At 41.2% G+C, this 20766-nt stretch overlaps 2 protein-coding genes across 4 annotated transcripts in view; one reads left to right on the top strand and one right to left on the bottom strand.

The window, feature by feature from the left end:
- LOC134339320 (uncharacterized) overlaps positions 1–7295 on the bottom strand; it is a 26847-nt gene extending 19552 nt beyond the window's left edge. The window contains exon 1 of the mRNA XM_063035726.1: positions 7208–7295. The gene's annotated coding sequence lies outside the window, so the exon portion shown is untranslated. The remainder of the gene's footprint in view (positions 1–7207) is intronic.
- uts1 (urotensin 1) lies at positions 6079–20766 on the top strand. 3 transcript variants are annotated; one of them, XM_063035780.1, is made up of 3 exons: positions 6079–6819; positions 6929–7124; positions 20225–20766. In XM_063035780.1, exon 3 carries the CDS (start codon positions 20238–20240, stop codon positions 20733–20735), a length of 498 nt encoding a protein of 165 aa, XP_062891850.1. In that variant the 5' UTR covers positions 6079–6819; positions 6929–7124; positions 20225–20237; the 3' UTR covers positions 20736–20766. The 3 variants fall into 3 exon arrangements, with proteins under 3 accessions (XP_062891850.1, XP_062891832.1, XP_062891842.1); XM_063035762.1 differs by having other exon boundaries at positions 6926–7124; XM_063035772.1 differs by lacking the exons at positions 6079–6819; positions 6929–7124 and adding an exon at positions 7265–7402.

Genomic DNA, 20766 nt, shown 5'->3' with positions numbered 1-20766 from the left:
CTTTCCACATTCACTCTATCTAGGCCTTTCAACATTCAATAGATTTCAATGAGACCACCTAACTGTCAGTGAGCACAGGCCCAGAGCCATCAAATACTCTTCATATGATAAGCCAGAATCAATTTTGTAAACTTCCTTTGACCCTCTCAAATGTCAGCACATCATTTCTTGGATAAAGGGCTGAAAGCAGCTCACAATACTCCCAAGTGAGGCCTCACCAGTGCCTCATAAAGCTTCGCATCACATCCTCGTTTTTATATTCTAGTCCTCTGGAAATGAATGCTAAAATTGTGTTTGCCTTCCTCACCACCGACTCAACCTGCAAGTTAACCTTTAGGGAATCCTGCACAAGGACTCTGAAATTCCTTCGCACCTCAGATTTTTGAGTTTTTTCCCTGTTTAATAAAATAGTCTACACTTTTATTCCTTCTGTGAAAGTGCATGACCATACACTTCCAACACTGTATTCCATCTTTGACAATTTTCATAATCTGTCTAAGTCCTTCTCTAACCTCCTTGCATCCTCAACACTATCTACCCCTCCACCAATCTTTGTACCATCTGCAAATTTAGCCATAATGCCATTAATTCTGTCATGCAAATCATTGACATACAAAGTGAAAAGAAGCAGTTCCAACACCAATGCCTGCAGAAAACAAGTAGTACCAGCAGCCAATCAGAAAAGGCTCCCTTTATTTCCATTCTTTGCTTCCTGCCAATCAATTAATGTTCTATCCATGCGGGTAACTTTACTTTACTGTAATATCATTGGTTCTAATCTTGCTAAGCTGCCTCATGTTTGGCACATTGTTAAAGGCCTTAAAATCAAAGTACACAACATCCACTGATTCTTCTTTGTCTATCCTACTTGTTACTTACTCATGGAATTCCGATAGATTTGGCAGGCAAAATTTCCTCTCAAGGAAACCATGCTGACTTTGATCTACATTTTATCATGTGCTTCCAAGTACCCTGAAACCTCATCCTTAACAATCACCTCCAACATCTTCCCAACCACTGAGGTCAGGCTAACTAGCCTATAATTTCCTTCTTCTGACTCTCTCTCCATTTGAAGAGTGGAGCAGCATTTGCAATTTTCCAGTCTTCCAGAAGCATACTTGAATCTACTGATTCTTGAAAGATCATTATTAATGCCTCCTCAATTTCTTTAGCTACCTCTTTCAGAACCCTCAGGTGTAGTCCAGCTGGTGCAGGTGACTTATCTACCTTCAGACCTTTCAGCTTCCCAAGCACTTTCTCCCTAGTAATAGCAACTGCACTCACTTCTGCCCTGACACTCTTGACCATCTGACATACAGCTAGTGTCTTCCATAGTGAAGGCTGATTCAAAATACTTATTCATTCATCCACCATTTCCTTATCCCCTATTACTACCTCCCCCTCATAATTTTCCAACAGTCTGATATCTCATTTCACCTCTCTTTTACTCTTTTCAGAATGGCAGGCGGTGACTAGTGGGGTACCGCAAGGCTCAGTGCTGGGACCCCAGTTGTTTACAATATATATTAATGACTTGGATGAGGGAATTAAATGCAGCATCTCCAAGTTTGCGGATGACACGAAGCTGGGTGGCAGTGTTAGCAGTGAGGAGGATGCTAAGAGGATGCAGGGTGACTTGGATAGGTTGGGTGAGTGGGCAAATTCATGGCAGATGCAATTTAATGTGGATAAATGTGAAGTTATCCACTTTGGTGGCAAAAATAGGAAAACAGATTATTATCTGAATGGTGGCTGATTAGGAAAAGGGGAGGTGCAACGAGACCTGAGTGTCATTATACACCAGTCATTGAAAGTGGGCATGCAGGTACAGCAGGCGGTGAAAAAGGCGAATGGTATGCTGGCATTTAAAGTGAGAGGATTCGAGTACAGGAGCAGGGAGGTACTACTGCAGTTGTACAAGGCCTTGGTGAGACCACACCTGGAGTATTGTGTGCAGTTTTGGTCCCCTAATCTGAGGAAAGACATCTTTGCCATAGAGGGAGTACAAAGAAGGTTCACCAGATTGATTCCTGGGATGGCAGGACTTTCATATGAAGAAAGACTGGATGAATTGGGCTTGTACTCGTTGGAATTTAGAAGATTGAGGGGGGATCTGATTGAAACATATAAGATCCTAAAGGGATTGGACAGGCTAGATGCGGGAAGATTGTTCCCGATGTTGGGGAAGTCCAGAACAAGGGGTCACAAGTCCATCCCATTGTACAGGACGTCCATTCAAGACACCGATGGCAGTGGGGATAGAAGTTGTCCTTGATCTTGATAGTACATGCGTTTAGACATTTGTTTTACATTTTTAATTCCCTGATTCTTACAACATTAAAAAGCATATTAATAGCAGGTCAGTTTAAATCTATTGGTTCATTTCTCTTTTTGGATTTAATTCACAGTTCTCAATGAAATTTATTTCCACTTATTGATTACTGTAGTCTTTTCTGATACTTCCAGCACCACAGAATCACTTATCCAGATTATGCATAACTGAACTCTGGGTACTTGTACAACTTTGGAAAACACGTAAGAACATTCCAATTTAGTTGAATTTATTGCAGAGTGAGACTGCTATACTTTTTTAAAAATCTAAGATCAGGAAATTACCATGTCCCAATTATTGTTGTGACTGTACATGGTAAATATTGGTTTTAGCAAGAGATGGAACAAGAGAAGAGGGCCCCTTAGATCCTGTATACAGTCAAAGCCAAGATGGTTGAAGTTTAGAAACATAGAAAAGAAAAACCCTACAGCACAATACAGGCCTTTCGGCCCACAAAGCTGTGCCAAACATATCCCTAACTTAGAACTACCTAGGCTTTATCCATAGCCCTCTATTTTTCTAAGCTCCATGTAGCCATACAGGAGTCTCTTAAAAGACCCTATCATTTCCGCCTCCACTACCATCACCAGCAGCCCATTCCACGCACTCACCACTCTCTGCATTTTAAAAAAAACTTACCTCCTTACATCTCCTCTGTACCTACTTCCAAGCACCTTAAAACTACACCCTCTCGTGCTAGCCATTTCAACCCTGGGGAAAAGCCGCTGACTATCCACATGATCAATGCCTCTCATTATCTTGAACACCTCTATCAGGTCACCTCTCATCCTCCGTCACTCCAAGGAGAAAAGGGCGAGTTCGCTCAACCTATTCTCATAAGGCATGCTCCCCAATCCAGGCAACATCCTTGTAAATCTCCTCTGCACCCTTTCTATGGTTTCCATGTCCTTTCTGTAGTAAGGTGACCAGAATTGAGCACAGTACTCCAAGTGAGGACTGACCAGGTCCTATATAGCTGCAACATTACCTCTCGGCTCTTAAACTCAGTCCCATGATTGATGAATGCCAATGAACCGCATTACTGCTTAACCACAGAGTCAACCTGTGTAGCAGTTTTGAGTGTCCTATGGACTCGGACCCCAAGATCCCTCTGATTCTCCACACTGCCAAGAGTTTTTCCATTAATGCTATATTCTGCCGTCATATTTGACCAACCAAACTGAACCACCTCACACTTGGGTTAAACTCCATCTGCCACTTCTCAGCCCAGTTTTGCATCCTATCAATGTCCTGTTGTAACATCTGACAGCCCTCCACACTATCCACAACACCCCCAACCTTTGTGTCATCAGCAAATTTACTAACCCATCCCTCCACAAAGAGTAGGAGTCCCAGAACAGATCCCTGAGGCACACCACTGGTCACTGACCTCCTTGAAGAATATGACCCATCTACATTTGCCTTCTGCGGACAAGCCAGTTTTGGATCCACAAAGCAATGTCCCCTTGGATCCCGTGCCTCCTTACTTTCTCAATAAGCCTTGCATGGGGTACCTTATCAAATGCCTTGCTAAAATCCATATACACTACATCAACAGCTCTACCTTCATCAATGTGTTTAGTCACATCCTCAAAAAATTCAATCAGGCCCGTAAGGCACGACCTGCCTTTGACAAAGCCATGCTGATTGTTCCTAATCATATTGTGCCTCTCCAAATGTTCATAAATCCTGCCTCTCAGAATCTTCTCCATCAACTTACCAACCACTGAAGTAAGACTCACTGGTCTATAATTTCCTGGGCTATCCCTACTCCCTTTCTTGAATAAGGGAATAACATCTGCAACCCTCCAATCCTCTGGAACCTTTCCTGTTCTCATTGGTGATACAAAGATCACTGCCAGAGGCTCAGCAATCTCCTCCCTCACTTCCCACAGTAGCCTGGGGTACATCCCGACTGGTCCCGGTGACTTACCCAACTTGATGCTTTCCAAAAGCTCCATCACATCCTCTTGCTTAATATCTACATGCTGAAGTGTTTCAGTCCCCTGCAAGTCATCCCTACAATCGCCAAGATCCTTTTCTGTAGTGAATACTGAAGCAAAGTATTCATTAAGTACTCCTGCTATTTCCTCCAGTTCCATACACACTTTTCCACAGTCACACTTGATTGGTTCTATTCTCTCACGTCTTATCCTCTTGCTCTTCACATACTTGTAAAATGCCTTGGGGTTTTCCTTAACCCTGTCCACCAAGGCTTTCTCATGGCCCTTCTGGCTCTTCTAATTTCATTCTTAAGCTCCTTCCTGCTAGCCTTATAATCTTCTAGATTCCTATCATTACCTAGTTTTTTGAACCTTTCATAAGCTCTTCTTTTTGTCTTGACTAGATTTACAACAGCCTTTGTACACCACAGATCTTGTACCCTACCATTTTTTTCCATGTCTCATTGGAACGTACCTACTCAGAACCCCACACAAATATCCCCTGAACATTTGCCACATTTCTTCTGTACATTTCCCTGAGAACATCTGTTTCCAATTTATGTTTCCAAGTTCCTGCCTGAGAGCCTCATAATTCCCCTTACTCCAATTAAACATTTCCCTGAATTGTCTGTTCCTATCCCTCTCCAATGTTATGGTAAAGGAGATCGAATTGTGATCACTATCTCCAAAATTCTCTCCCATTGAGAGATCTGACAGCTGACCAGGTTCATTTCCCAGTACTAGATCAAGTACAGCCTCTCCTCTTGTAGGCTTATCTACATATGTCAAGAAACCTTCCTGAACACATCTAACAAACTCTACCCCACCTAAACCTATTTAAAACATTTGCATTGTTACCATTTTATTTAATTCTGCTAAATTTCAAATACTGGAAAAACCAGTTGAAATAGCTCTTAGCATTTTAGGTGATTTGTAGCATAACAAGGTACAGATACAGGAAGAGTGTAAACAACTTACAAAGACTTCCGTACTGATAAAAATAGGGTCAAACTCAATGACCAACTCTACCAATTGAAGAGTTATTTTTGGATACTTTCAAAGATGTAACTTCTTTACATATGTTTATAAATTTATTTGTATGTATGACGTGTTCAGTCACTAGGCTAACATTTTATAGCTGTCATTTAAACCCTGCTCTCAAAGTTCAATTGAAATTCATTATCATGTATATGTCACCATATACAACCGAGATTCATTTCCTTGTGGGCATACTCAATAAATCCATATAGAACAATAATCATATTGGAATCAATGAAATACACATCAACTTAGATGTTCAACCAGTGTTCAAAAGTCAACAAACTGTGCACATATAAAAATAAACAAACAATAAATATCGAGAACATGAGATGAAGAGTCCATAAGTTGTGGGAACATTTCAATGATAAGTGAAGTAAGCGAATTTATCCCTTTTGATTCAGAACTGCTGATTGAGGGATAATAACTGTTCCTGGACCTGGTGGTGTGAGTTCAGAGGCTCCTGGACATTTTTCCCGATGACAGCGGTGAGAAGAGATCATGAGGGTCTCTGATGGTGGATGTTGCTTCCCTGCAACAACGCCTCGTGTAGATGTTAAATGCTGGGGAGGGCTTTACCCGTGACGGACTGGGCCATATCCACGCTTTGTAGGATTTGCCGTTCAAGGGCATTTGTGTTTCCTTACCAAGCTGTGATGCAGCCAAATCAATATACTCTCCACTACTCGTGGAGAAGTTTGTCAAAGTTTTATTATGTCATGCCGGATCTTCGCAAACTTTTAAGGAAATAGTGGTGCTGTCATGTTTTCTTCGTAATTGCACTTCCTAGGTGGGTCCAGGATAGGTCCTCTGAAAATGATAACACAATGATATCTAAAAGTGCTGACCCTCTCCGTCTCTGATCCCCCAACGAACACTTCCTCCTTCTCCAAAAGTCAATTGTCAGGTCCTTGGTTTTGCTGCCGTTAAAGTAAGAGATTGTAATTGCGGCACCGCTCAGCCCGATTTTCAATCTCCCGCCTATATGCCGATTCGTCACCAGCTTTGATTCGGCCAACGCCAATGGTGTCGCCAGCAAACTTAGAAATGGCATTGGAGCTGTGCTTAGCCACCTAGTCGTAAGTCTAAAGCGAGTAGAGCAGGGGGCTAAGCACACAGTCTTGGGGTGCGTCTGTGCTGAAGGAGATACCTTGTTTGATCCCATCCAACCTGCTCATTGCCTCACATCCCATTCCAAACAACACACCCATTAACACTCACCATCCCACATAATTGCCCCACCCCATGCACCGCCTCACACGAATCTCCTATCCTGTCGATCACGCCGCCCATACCATCGGCCTGACGCCGTTCCACCTCCACCGCACCTGCAATGAGTTTACTAGCCTCAGCCACGGAAGTAAACAACCTGTAAAACTATCTAGAACCATCTAGATCTCGTCTCTGTTCTACACGTGAAATATAACATGAAAAGATAAAGAAATTGGGTTGAAGATCTCATTTGCCCATTTGTTCAAAGTACACAAAGTACATCACGTAAAACAGGTGAATTATTGATGTTTCGCTTAAACCGACCCGTCAGGACTTGTCCCGTTAAGTTTTATTAGACGTGCTTTAGAAGTGTTGTCATTCACTGTATATTTTACTGCAGCAGCTGACCGACCACTGATGTTTTGTGGAACATCTTTCGTGCATTTACAAGCAGATACATTGACGTCAACTCGACTCCTTAGATGTGATATAAAGCTGGGAGAGATCCCATGGAACTGAAGTGCCAACCAACCCCCGCAGCCAGTGATCCATCCCCTGCAACTCTAGACGTTTTATACCTACAGCGCCAGGACAGGCAGGTGAGTAGGCAAGCATTTCTCTCCACTCCTACACTGAGAACAGCCGCTGTACCTATTCTGATCCGGCAGAAGTAGGTTCGTACCTGAAGCAGTTCGGTGCTCGAGTGCGTTCACAATCGTCCGAAAGGAGCAGACAAGTGGGCTAACATCGACTCCGCTCCTGCACTTTGGATGAATTAGATAACACTGGGAAAGACGCTAGGCATGGGGATTTCGATCAAAGGTACACCCTCACCATCCGTCAATCCAAACGGGTGACATTGATTTAAAAATAAAAGGTAATTTAGCCATGGTGTACTTAAAACTGTTCTCTGTTATAGAGGCAGAGAGGATAAACTGGTCTGAGCACGTTGCTTATATTTCTATTGAATTTTAAGTTGCAAAAATAATCTGGACAGGAAATTTAGTCAGTAGAAACTGATTTGAGCAGAAATGATTTGTAAAAATTGTAGCTATTTTGATAACATTACACTAATGGACAGTTGAATTACAAAAACTGCTTCAATATTTGACTTAATTGTCTCAAATTTTATTTTGCTCCAACTTACAACTATAAATCTGCAGGATCCAAAATGGTAAAGCGCAGGACAGAGTGAGCACCTCTGCAACTGGTGGAGTCTTTGCCAGTTCTTTCTAAAAGCAATGAGGTTAATTCCACCTTGGGTACTAACCTTTTAACGGAAATTAGCTCATTTTTTAGTTAATCGGCAACTCTCCTGCAAATGGCAATTAAAACTAGGTCAATTGTTAGTGTGACTCAGGAATAGAGCTTGGAAGAAAAGATACTGTTGGTACATGGAATTAGGTCTCTAATAAGTACAAATGTCTTTGGAGGGTAATGATCTGGTAAAAGGCTTACCCCAATATTCTTTTATAACCAGATTTCTAAATCCTTCAATCTAAACATAAATAGTAGTGATCAGGTACATGACTCGATCGGATGAGGGTGACGAAGAGACTGATGGAACTGTTGCCTTTCAGTTCCGGTGACTTGGTTTCATTCTCCAGTGCTGTCTGCATGAAATTTGCACATTTTCTCTGTGGTCTAGATGCTCTGGCTCCTCCCATATTTCAAAGAGGTGCAGGTTGTAGGATTAATTGGGCTCTAAAAGTTGGTCCTATTGTGCAGTGGTGGTTTGCTGGCGAATTTGATGGGAATATGGGGGGGAGAACATTAGCATAGAAATTGGCTAATCATTCTATTAGCTAATTCTATATTAATTCTACACTGGGTGCTTGATAGTTGGAGCAGACTCACTGGGCTAATTCATTCCATTTCTGTTTCATTTTCCATTGGAAAATTAATTAAATAGTAGGATTTTTAAGTGTTCAAATTACAACTACATTCGTGATTTTAAAGAAACTCTAAACCTTTAATATTAGTGCTTGGACAGAGGAGATGTGAGGGGTAAGTTTTTTACGCAGAGAGTGGTGAGTGTGTGGAATGGGCTGCCGGCAGCTGTGGTGGAGGCGGAAACGATAGGGTCTTTTAAAAGACTCCTGGATGGCTACATGGAGCTTAGAAAAATAGAGAGCTATGAGTAAAGCCTTGGTAGTTCTAAGGTAAGGACATGTTTGGCACAGCTTTGTGGGCTGAAGAGCCTGTATTGTGCTGTATGTTTTCCATGTTTCTATTAGTGATTAAAAATAATAGCTTTGTCAGATTAACTCAAGACATTTTGTATCAATGCTTTTGATTCTTTTGTTATTGTTAAATTTTACAATATTCAAAAAACATTTACTTCAGGTAGCATAGCTTAGTACTTTGCAAAATTTGAATAGATATTACGTGACTGATTTTAAAACTGCAGATATTTATGATATTTAAGAAAAAATATGTATTTTGGGAAGTAAAATAATACATGCTAATGTATCAAAATGATGAACTCCTAGATTATTTTCCTGATATGACATTGGATACAGAGAAAGATTATTAGTGGAAAGATTTTAAGTATTTGAGAAAACTCAATTGATTTCTGGCTTTCTCATGAACTACAGCATATATGCAGTTTCATGAACTATAGCATATATGCAGTTTCCTAAACTGCAGCATATATGCAGTTTCATAAGAGCAATACTTAACTTAACAACAGCCTCAAAAGGACCCTGATTTCCAAATTAAAAGTCCTGAGCTAAAATTTCCAAAGTCTGCTTTGGTGCAACCAGAGTTCTAACTTTAATGGAAATGTATCAACATTATCATTAAGACTTCCTTCAGTTTTAGATCATTTGCATCATTTGCTTTGCAAACGGTGTCATCTATTATACTAAGTGTTTAAATACTTTCTGTTCACCTGAAAATCTCTATATTAGTATACACAGTTTCTTTATAAACATAAATGATTCTGTTTGGAAATGTTTTCATGAAAAATAGACTTTGGATCAGTTCAGAAAATAGTATAGAAGTGCTAGAGAGTACAATATCAATATTATTTAGTGTCATCTCTCTGCTTAATCTGAATTGTCAGTGAAAAAGCCAAGTTGGTCACTTTGTATAGAACATAGAATACTACAGCACAGTACAGGCCCTCTGATCCACAATATTGTGCCGACCCTTAAACCCTGCCTCCCATATAACCCCCCACCTTAAATTCCTCCATCTACCTGTCTGGTAATCTCTTAAATTTCACTAGAGTAGCTGCTTCCACCACTGACTCGGGCAGTGCATTCCACGCACCAACCACTCTCTGAGTAAAAAACCTTCCTCTAATATCCCCCTTGAACTTTGCACCCCTTACCTTAAAGCCATGTCCTCTTGTATTGAGCAGTGGTGCCCTCGGGAAGAGGCACTAGCTGTCCACTCTATCTATTCCTCTTAATATCTTGTATACCTCTATCATGTCTCATCTCATCCTCCTTTCCAAAGAGTAAAGTTCTAACTCCCTTAATCTCTGATCATAATGCATACTTTCTAAACCAGGCAGCATCCTGGTAAATCTCCTCTGTACTCTTTCTAATGCTTCCACATCCTTCCCATAGTGAGGTGACCAGAACTGGACGCAGTACCCCAAGTGTGGCCTGACCAGAGTTTTATAGAGCTGCATCATTACATCGCAACTCTTAAACTTTATCCCTCGACTTATGAAAGCTAACACCCCATAAGCTTTCTTAACTACCCTATCTACCTGTGAGGCAACTTTCAGGGATCTGTGGACATGTACCCCCAGATCCCTCTGCTCCTCCACACTGCCAAGTATCCTGCCATTTACCTTGTACTCTGCCTTGGAGTTTGTCCTTCCAAAGTGTACCACCTCACACTTCTCCATCTGCCTCTTCTCAGCCAACTTCTGCATCCCATCAATGTCTCTCTGCAATCTTTGACAATCCTCTACACTATCCACAACACCACCAACCTTTGTGTTGTCTGCAAACTTGCCAACCCACCCCTCTACCCCCACATCCAGGTCGTTAATAAAAATCACAAAAAGTAGAGGTCCCAGAACAGATCCTTGTGGGACACCACTAGTCACAATCCTCCAATCTGAATGTACTCCCTCCACCACCACCCTCTGCTTTCTGCAAGTGAGACAATTCTGAATCCACCTGGCCAAACTTCCCTGGATCGCATGCCTTCTGACTTTCTGAATAAGCCTACCGTGTGGAACCTTGTTAAAAATCCATGTAGATCACATCCACTGCACTACCCTCATCTATATGCCTGGTCACCTCCTCAAAGAACACTATCAGGCTTGTTAGACACGATCTGCCCTTCACAAAGCCATGCTGACTGTCCCTGATCAGACCATAATTCTCTAAATGCCCAGAGATCCTATCTCTAAGAATCTTTTCCAACAGCTTTCCCACCACAGACGTAAGGCTCACTGGTCTATAATTACCCGGACTATCCCTACTACCTTTTTTGAACAATGGGGCAATATTTGCCTCCCTCCAATCCTCCGGTACCATTCCCGTGGACAAGGAGGACATGAAGATCCTAGCCAGAGGCTCAGTAATCTCTTCCCTCGCCTTGTGGAACAGCCTGGGGAATATTCCGGCAGGCCCCGAGGACTTATCTGTCCTAATGTATTTTAACAACTCCAACACCTCCTCTCTCTTAATACCAACATGCTCCGGAACATCAATCTCACTCATATTGTCCTCAGCTTCATCAAGTTCCCTCTCACTGGTGAATACCGAAGAGAAATATTCATTGAGGACCTCGCTCACTTCCACAGCCTCCAGGCACATCTTCCCACCTTTATTTCTAATTGGTCCTACCTTCACTCTTGCTATCATTTTGTTCTTCACATAATTGAAGAATGCCTTGGGGTTTTCCTTTACCCTACTCGCCAAGGCCTTCTCATGCCCCCTTCTTGCTCTTCTCAGCCCCTTAAGCTCCTTTCTTGCTACCCTATATTCCTCAATAGACCCATCTGATCCTTGCTTCCTAAACCTCATGTATGCTGCCTTCTTCCACCTGACTAGATTTTCCACCTCACTAGTCACCCATGGATATAAAATGTATGTAAAAGTACATTTTAAAGAATGAGAAACCATAATCCAAAAGTACCCAAATTAAAGGGTTTATAGCAAGTAATCAAAAAAGTTTTTTTAAATTGTCTTTTATATTCCATGGATTCAACTATCAGAGTAAAGTTAAGTTAAACCACTCAAAGGCGATGAAAATGCATCACTTAAAAATAACTTTTCTAGGAATTGAGCATCACTGGTAAGGCCAGCATTTATTTAGCACCCTTAATTGTATTAATGCATTGATGGTGAACTGCTCCTAGAGTGTACAATCACCATCTGCCTAGGTAGGTAAGTGACAGATGCAATTTTATGTGGAGAAGTATGTGGTGTATTTTGGGCAAAATCATTGGAAATGTGCTGAAGGCTGTGTAGGAAGTGGAAGATCTAAGTGTGCAAATGCATTATTTAAATGTAAAGTATATTTGAAGTTATATTTAGATTTATAAAGAGAGACAGAGCAACGGGGGGTAGGTATCCGTTTGCCAACCTCTCGTTTCAGCAGGTTTTCTGTAGACAGCAGTCTGATTAATCGCTCAGAGTTTGCTTCAGCAGTGAACAAACAGTACGTGGTTTCCAGCTTCAAACAGGACGTCAGGCTTTCTTTCACAATATCAGTTTGAATTTTATGCATTCTATATGGGATCTGAGGAGTCTTTTTCAACAACAATGATCAGGCAATCTGGCCGTTTCCCCCCCCCCCCCATTACAATGTTCTAAAATTACATTCTCATTGTACGACAGCAAAGACTAGATCAGATGCACGGGATTAGAGGAGAATTTTAAATAGAAAGTAAAAGCTTTAGAATTTTTTAATCTAGCATTTTTCTGAGGGAGAAAGTGGCTCCACATTTTGAAAAGTACTGCTCAGTTATTACTTTAAAAAAAAAGTGACTCTTGCTTGTAAAAGGACTTGAACTTTCTCATAATCCCAAAGAGGCAATTTCTATGATCATTCCAATTAAAGAGTATTACTGACGGCAGCCTTTTGATTACGCATTTACCTATTCTGCAGTGTGCTGTCAGTTTTCCCAGCAGTAGAAGCAAGACAACCTTGCCATTATTACAGTAGTATTAAAGACCTCAAGTTCAATCTTTTGTTAATTTGGAAAACCTAAAGACAGTAAACTAATGAGATTTAATACTGAAAAGAGCTGTTAGTCATTAACGCAGCACAGTAGACAGGTAATTAAAATAAGTTATTTTAGTGAATAAAAGCAGTCAGAGGAGTCTTTGAGGTGACAATTAATCTGAGCACTTTTCCTCCCATACTCTACAATGAATTGGAGCAGCTTAATTATGACCAGTATTCTGAGTCTAGTTATCCTGAGTTTGCATGGAATCAATGTCCTTGGTCTCACAGCACCATATTAGGTGGCCTTCTAAGAGCCAACCAGCAACTCTCTGTATCTGAGTGTTCATTGACACTGTTGGAGCAGTGAAACAACGACTGCCACTACAAACTTGATGTCGACTCACACCCAGCTTTGCCGCCGTGAAAGGCCGCCAGCGATTTCAAACTTTAAATGCATCTGGTGGTTAGAGACGTTTAAAATTTGAAATACCAATGTTAAAATATGAAACATTTTTAATTAATAAGAATACAGTTAAAACATTAAAGCAAAATTACTTTTAAAAGTCGTGCCTGCAAAAGTGTCCTCTGGAATATGACCTTAAAACAAGGCCTTGCCTAAGTACACCTCTCGAGAATGCAAAAGGTAGCATCCAAAACTGATCAGCAGTTAAAAGTTTCTTCTGCAATCATATTGACACTTGGCTCCAACCAATAATATCAGAAAGAGATTACCTTTTACTTTACAGCCTTGCATTGGCACAGTTTGGTAGTTCCTCGCTACTTCAATAATTAATCCACAGAAGTGCATAATTGCTTTTTAAAAGGCAGACTAATGGTGAATGTAGTGCTATGTAATGATATGGGTTCGGGAGAATGAGAGGCTTCTTAATGAAACTCCTGTAAATGCATTAGATGTGACCAGTCCTCCGTGAATTGCTGACGGTTCACTGTCAAATCTGTCATTTCCCTACAAACAACAGGTGACATTTGCATATATCCCTTGCTCCATATGTTCTTCAATGTGCCATGTGTGCTACTTTCCAATGCATTTCTAAAAGGATGAGAAGTGAGGACCTTTGTAACTAATTACATGGAACTTCAATTCTGAACAATCAGTCATGGAAAAATACAGAACAGAAACAGACCCTTTGGCCCATCTAGGCCCTGCCAAGCCATTTAAACCGCCTACTCACATCGACCGGCAGTGAGACCACAGCCCTCCATCCCCCTGACATCCATGTTCCGATCCAACCTTCCCTTCGGTGTTGAAATCGAGTTTGCATGCGCCACGTGTGCTGGCAGCTCAGCCTACACCCTCACGACCCTCTGAGTGAAGACATTTCCTGTCATGTTCCTGTTAAACTTTTCACCTTTTGCCCTTAACCCATGACCTCTAGTTGTAGTTCCACCCAGCCTCAGTGGAAAAAGCCTGCTTGTATTTACCTTATCTATACCCCTCATAATCTTGTTTACCTCTATCAAATTTCCCCTCAGTCTTTTGCATTCTAAGGAATAAAGTCCTAACCTATCCAATCTTTCCCTATAACTCAGTTCCTCCAGACCCGGCCACATCCTTGTAAATTTTCTCTGTAATCTTTTAACCTTATTTACATCTTTCCTGTAGGTAGGTGGCTAAAGCTGCAAACAATACTCCAAATTAGGCCTCACCAGTGTCTTGTATAATTTCAACATAACATCCCACCTCCTGTAATCAGTACTTTGATTTATAAAGGCCAATGTACCAAAATCTGTCTTTATGATCCTATCTACCTATGATGGCACTTCCAATGAATTATGGACCTGTATTCTCATCGCTTTGTTCTATTGCAGTCTTCAGCGCCCTAATGTGTAATTCACGCACTGGTTGGTCCTAACGAAGTGCAACAGCTCACAATTGTCTGCATTAAATTCCATCTGCCATTTTTCAGCCCATTTTTCCAGCTGCAAGCTCTGATAGTCTTCCTTGCTGTCCACTACCCCACCAAACTTGGTGTCATCCACACATTTGCTGATCCAGTGAACCACATTATTATCCAGATCATTGGTATAGATGACAAACAACAAAGGACCAGACCAGCATCGATCCCTACGGCCCTCCACTAGTCACAGGCTATGCATCAGAGAGGCAACCATCTACTACAGTCTCTGGCTTCTCCCTCAAAGCCAGTGTCTCATCCAATTTGCTACCTCATCCTGAATGCTGAGCAACTGAATCTCCCATGTGGGACCTTGTCAAATGTCTTGCTAAATTCCATATAGACAACATCCACTGCATTGCCTTCATCCACTTTCCTGATAACTTTCAAAAAACTCTAAAAGATTGGTTAGATATGACCTATCATGCACAAAGCCATGCTGACTATCCTTAATCAGTCCATGTCTATCCAAATACTCATATATCCGGTTCCTTAGAATACATTCCAATAACTTTCCCACTACTGATGTCAGACTCGCTGGCCTATAATATCCTGGTTTATATTTAGAGCCTTTCTTAAACAATGGAGCAACATTAACTATACTCCAAACCTTCAGCACCTCACTTGGGCCCCTGCAGTTTCTGCACTTGCCTCCCACAGGGTCCAAGGGAACACCTTGTCAGAACCAGGGGATTTATCCACACTAATTTGCTTCAAGACAGCAAACACCTCCATAACCTGTGTAGGGTCCAGGACCTCACAGTTGTTTTGCCTCACTTCTATAGCCTCTGTGTCTGTCTACCAAGTAAATACAGATGCAAGAAATCCATTCAATATCTCCCCTGTCTCTTTTGGCTCCACGCTGTGGTGGAAACACTAACTAAGGACACCCAGAGTGACTTCGAGTTTCGTTTTAAGAGTTTATTGACATGATATCATGAGAGTCCGCAGCAGTCTCCACCACCACCAGAACTCTGAATTCTAAGTTATACAGAGCTCATATTTATACAGCAAGACAAACAACTTCACATAACTTTGTTTGGTATCCCACGGTCAGTACATGATCAATCGCTAAAAAGAGATGTCAATTATTCTCTCAGCTTTATTATCCAAGGTTATTCTCGACACGCATCAGCAGTCTTAAGCCCAGCTGTTCCAGAATGGTCAAGTATCCTATCAGACATTAGATTTAACTACTTCTACCACACACACATAGATTACTATTCTGATCTCCGATGTTGTCCCTTGAAATCCTTCTGCTCTTAAAATATCTGTAGAATCCCTTGGGATTCTCCTACAGCTTGTCTGCTAAAACAACCTACTGTCTTCCTTTAGCTCTCCTGATTTCTTTCGTAAGTGTTCTCTTATATTTCTTATTCTCCTTAAGTACCTCGGTTGACCCTGCCTGCCAAACCCGCTATGAACCTCCTTTTTTGTAACCAGGGCCTCAATATTTCTTGAAAATCAAGATTCCCTAATCCTGTTATCCTTGCCTTTTATTCTGACAGGAACATACAAATTCTGTACTCTCAAAGTTTCACTTAACAAGTACACCTTTGCCAGAAAATAGCTGTCCCAATCCACACACGCCAGATTATTTCTGATACCATCAAAATTAGCCTTTCTCCAATCTAGAATCTCAAACCATGGATCAGATCTATCTCTTTCCATATTTACTTTGAAACTAATAGGATTGTGTCCACTAGATACAGTGTTCCCCCTGCACAGACCTCTGTCACCTGGCCTGTCCATTCCCTAATAGCAGATCCAGTATCGCAGGCTGTCTCGTTGGGACTTGTATGTACTGATGAAGGAAACTTTTCTCAATACATTTGACAAACTCCATCCATCTTGTCCTTTTACAGTGTGGGAGTGCCGGTCAATGTGTGGAAAGTTAAAATCACCTACTTCCACAACCTTATGTTTCTTGCAATAATCTGTGATATCGCTACAGCTTTGTTCCTCTATGTCCCATGGATTGTTGAGTGGTCTATAATATAGCCCCCCATTAACGTGGTCATTCCTTTCTTATTCCTCCATTCAGTTCCACCCATAAAGCCTCACTAGACGAGTTCTTCCGTCTGTCCCGATGGAATACTGCCATACCATTTTCCCTGATGAGTAATGCCACCCCTCCCCCTTTAACACCTCCCACTCTGTTGCATCTCAAACAGCGGCACCCCGGAATATTGAGCTGCCAGTCCTGCCCCTCCTGCAGCCAAGTCTCACGACAATGTCATAATTCCATGTGTTAATCCATGTTCTGAGCTCATAATCCTTCTATCCTCCAGCTTTCCGGGCTGAAATGTCCCATTGTGGCCAATTCATTTGTAGTTGAGATATTGCAATAATGGTGAAGCTGTTTTTATTGCCAGTCTCTTGTGGGTGGCATTTCAGAAGGCTTTTGATAAGGTGCCATACACGAGGTTGCTTAACAAGATTAAAATCTTATGGCATTACAGAGATATACTGGCATGGACAGAGGAATGGCTGACAGGCAAGAGGCAGCAAGTGGGAGTAAAAGGGGCCTTTTCTGGCTGGCTGCCAGTGACTGGTGGTGTTCCTCAGGGGTTAGTGATGGGACCGCTACTTTACACATCGTTTGTCAATGATTTAGATAATGGAATTGAGGGCTTTGTGGCAAATTTTGCGGAGGATACAAACATAGGTGGAGGGGTAGGTACTGCGATTGCAGCAGGAATTAGACAAACTGGAAGAGTGGACAAAAAAGTGGTAGATGGAATACAGTGTTGGGAAATGTATGATAATGCATTTTGGTAAAAGGAACAATAGTGCAGGCTATTATCTAAATGGGGGGAAGATTCAAACATCAGAGGTGCAGAGGGACTTAGGAGTCCTTGTGCAAGACTCCCAGAAGGTTAATTTACAGGTTGAGTCTGCGGTAAAGAAGGCAAATGCGAAGTAGCCATTTATTTCAAGGGGAATAGAATATAAAAGCAAGGAGATAATGCTGAGGCTTTATAAGACACTGGTCAGACTGCACTGAGAGTATTGTCTACAGTTTTGGGCCCCATATCTCAGAAAGGGTGTGCGTCATTGGAGAGAGTCCAGAGGAGGTTCAGAAGGATGATTCCAGGAACAAAGGGGTTAACATATGAGGAGCATTTGGCAGCTTTAGACCGATACTCACTGGAATTTAGAAGAATGCAGGGGGATATCATTGATAGGACTAGATGGCTGGATATGGAGAGGATGTTTCCTCTGGTGGGGTATCCAGGACTGGAGGGTGCAGCCTCAAAATTGAGGAGCAACCCTTTAGAACTTTTTAACTTCAGAACCCTTAAAGGAGGATTTTTTTTTTTAGCCAGAGAGCAGTGAATCTGTGGAATGCTCTGCCACAGACTGCAATGGAGGCAAAGTCCGTGAGTATATTTAAGGCAGAAGTTGTTCGTTTCCTGTTCAGTCATGGCATCAAAGGATATGGCGAGAAGACAGGTGTATGGGGTTGAGTGAGATCTGGGATTAGCCATACTGGAATGGTGGAGCAGACTCGATGGGCTGAATGGTCTAATTCTGCCCCTGTGTCTTATGGTGTTGACATTGTGTTTCAGCACCTCAGTCCTCATGGGGATAATGATTCCACAGTACTGATTGGCCAGGATTTCCAGAATGCCAGCAGATTAATTACTTTAGAGGTCACAGGTTCTCTGTCTTGCAATACCTTCATGAACTGGCCCTACATTTGATGAGAATGTAAAGCTTTTCATGAATGGTTTTATTGTGATGGCTCACTTGATGTAGTGAGTTCAAATGTATAACTTCGATGAGTTCGGTCTCTAGGCTTCACGCACCATTTGACTACTGTTCTTGGTTTGTCTCTCCTTGCATTCTTAATTCTTCGAGCAACTCCTATGGCTGGAATATTTCCTGCGTCGATAACATAGAAACGAATCAGCGAAACTTGACCAGAGAACTTAACAATCCATTTATCCATAATTGTACAGATCCCCTTCCCAATTCATAGCATAAACAAAATGTATAATTGACATTGATTTCATCTTTGCAGATGTAGTAAATTGCATTTGACTTTAGAGGAAGCATTTACCACATTTAAAGATATGTAATGTAATTTCTCTGTGGAGTCCTAGTTATTTTCTTTAACTTAAATCTGGTAAGGAGAGTGATGATGTTCAATATCTGAAAATTTATCTAGATTGGTATAATTGAGCTGAAGGAAGGATTCTGGTCTTTCTTGTACAACTTCTGTTTTATCTTCTTATTAATGAATAGGCCCCCATGACCTGTCTTCAATGCCATGAGAGAACAAGTACATCTTTACTACTAACGTTGTGACTTAGTCCCTGAGCGCAGCAAAAACTTTTGTAAACATCCAGTGAGCTGTGCAATCTCAAGTGTGTCAAATAGTTAAATTCCAATCTAGGAAACAGGCGAAGGTACCCATAGTGCCAATACATTAAATGCTACATTACACAATTTAACGGCATTGAATTTTGACCATAGGTTGTCCTTGATCTGCAGTGTAAAACATTTATTCAGGATATGTAGATATGGAAAGAGTTGAGATTTAGCACAGGTTTTCACAAATCTATCCCTTTGTCAGTGCTAATTTGCTATTAGATTTGATATAGTGCATGTACAGCAAGTAGGATGTATGACATCGGTGCTATTTACCCTGAAAGGTTTGTCTGTCACTGAGCACAGTTCAGATCTGTTCCTAATTTTAAAATATGAAAAGTTAAAACAAGGATAACTTTTCTCAAATGTTCCTCACATTAGATTTTCCATCTTTCATAACAACTGCTTAATTTGGACTGCAGCTCATTATTGCTAGAAATATTCTGTAACTCTCTGAAATATTCCTTTTTTTAAAAAAACTTGCTAGTTGTATGGGTGTTCGTCATTTATGATGTGAGAAACCTGTCAGCACAAGAATAATTAAGAAAATTGAAAACTTAATGTTAAAGTGTATTTGGAATTATCTAAATTGCATTCAGCAGGTAAATTCACATTTCCAGTCTGAGAATGTGAGCAGCTGCTTTGTAAACAGATGCTATGACTATCTTGTTCTATGTTAAAGGATGGGGAGGTTATTGGTCAAAAATAAATGTATGGGTCTTCAATTCCAATGCCTGCTGCTGGCCTTGGCTTCTTTTGGGGACAGGAGTTCATCAGTAATCTGTCTGAGGCTAACGAGTAACAGAGACTGGCCGCCTGTCATCCAGATGCAGAGGGAAAACAAGATCATTCTGTGCTCTAGACTGGATGGTGGACGAGGAAGATGTGGCCAAACTGATGTGCAAGTTAGTGCAGCCATTGGTAGTAATTGTTACGTAAAACTGTTTTGAATTCTAATATAAGGTGCAATTTAAATACCAGCCTTAAAATAATCTCACAAGTTTGCAGAAACCAATTAAGGGAGAATGTAAGACACAAGTTGTGAATTGAAATTCCCTTTTCCACAGTGAATGAGGTTTGATTTTGGCTTTTAAAATGACACACAGTTCAAGAAGCTGTACGTTCAATGCCAAAAATTAGCAAACAGAATTCTGCTCGAATTTGTATAATTTCATTAAAAGGAGTGGCATCTCATTGCAAATCATTTGTGGGCCATACCTGGTGAGGTTGGATTTTACTGTGACTCTTGTCTTTGCTTTCAGATCTCCAGTCAGCATGACAACAACACCACTGATTTTCATTGCAACCTGTTTGCTACTTGTCAGCCATATCTCCCCTGCTGTGTGTCGCGCTGCAGATCTGAGTATTTTCAACAGGCTGGCTTCCAATGTCAGCATAGCCAGTGGTGAAGATAATGATCAAGTTCTTGCCTACATTCTGAGGGAAAAGTTACTCCAACTTTTGGAGCAGAATCCAAACTACTTGAAGATTCACTCTCAGTCATCCTTGGATCAGATTCTGAGTGAGATCCTTGAAGCCAGTCACCTCCTGCATGAACTTTTCCCAAACACGGAAACACCAGTGTCCACTCAAGAAGCAGAACTTGACATGGTGCCAGCTTTTTCTGAACGCTCAAAGAGATCTGCTGACCCAGTCAACTCCCTGGATCTCACATTTCACCTTTTGAAGGAAATGATTAAGATGGGAAAGAATAAGAATCAATTGATACAGGCAGAGAAAAATCGGAAAATTATGGATGCCATTGGCAAATGATGTAACTTGTAGCAGTGTAACTTATCAAATT

Source organism: Mobula hypostoma, chromosome 2, assembly GCF_963921235.1.
Source record: "Mobula hypostoma chromosome 2, sMobHyp1.1, whole genome shotgun sequence".
Taxonomy (NCBI): Eukaryota; Metazoa; Chordata; class Chondrichthyes; order Myliobatiformes; family Myliobatidae; genus Mobula; species Mobula hypostoma.
This window is presented reverse-complemented; position numbering and strand designations above follow the sequence as displayed.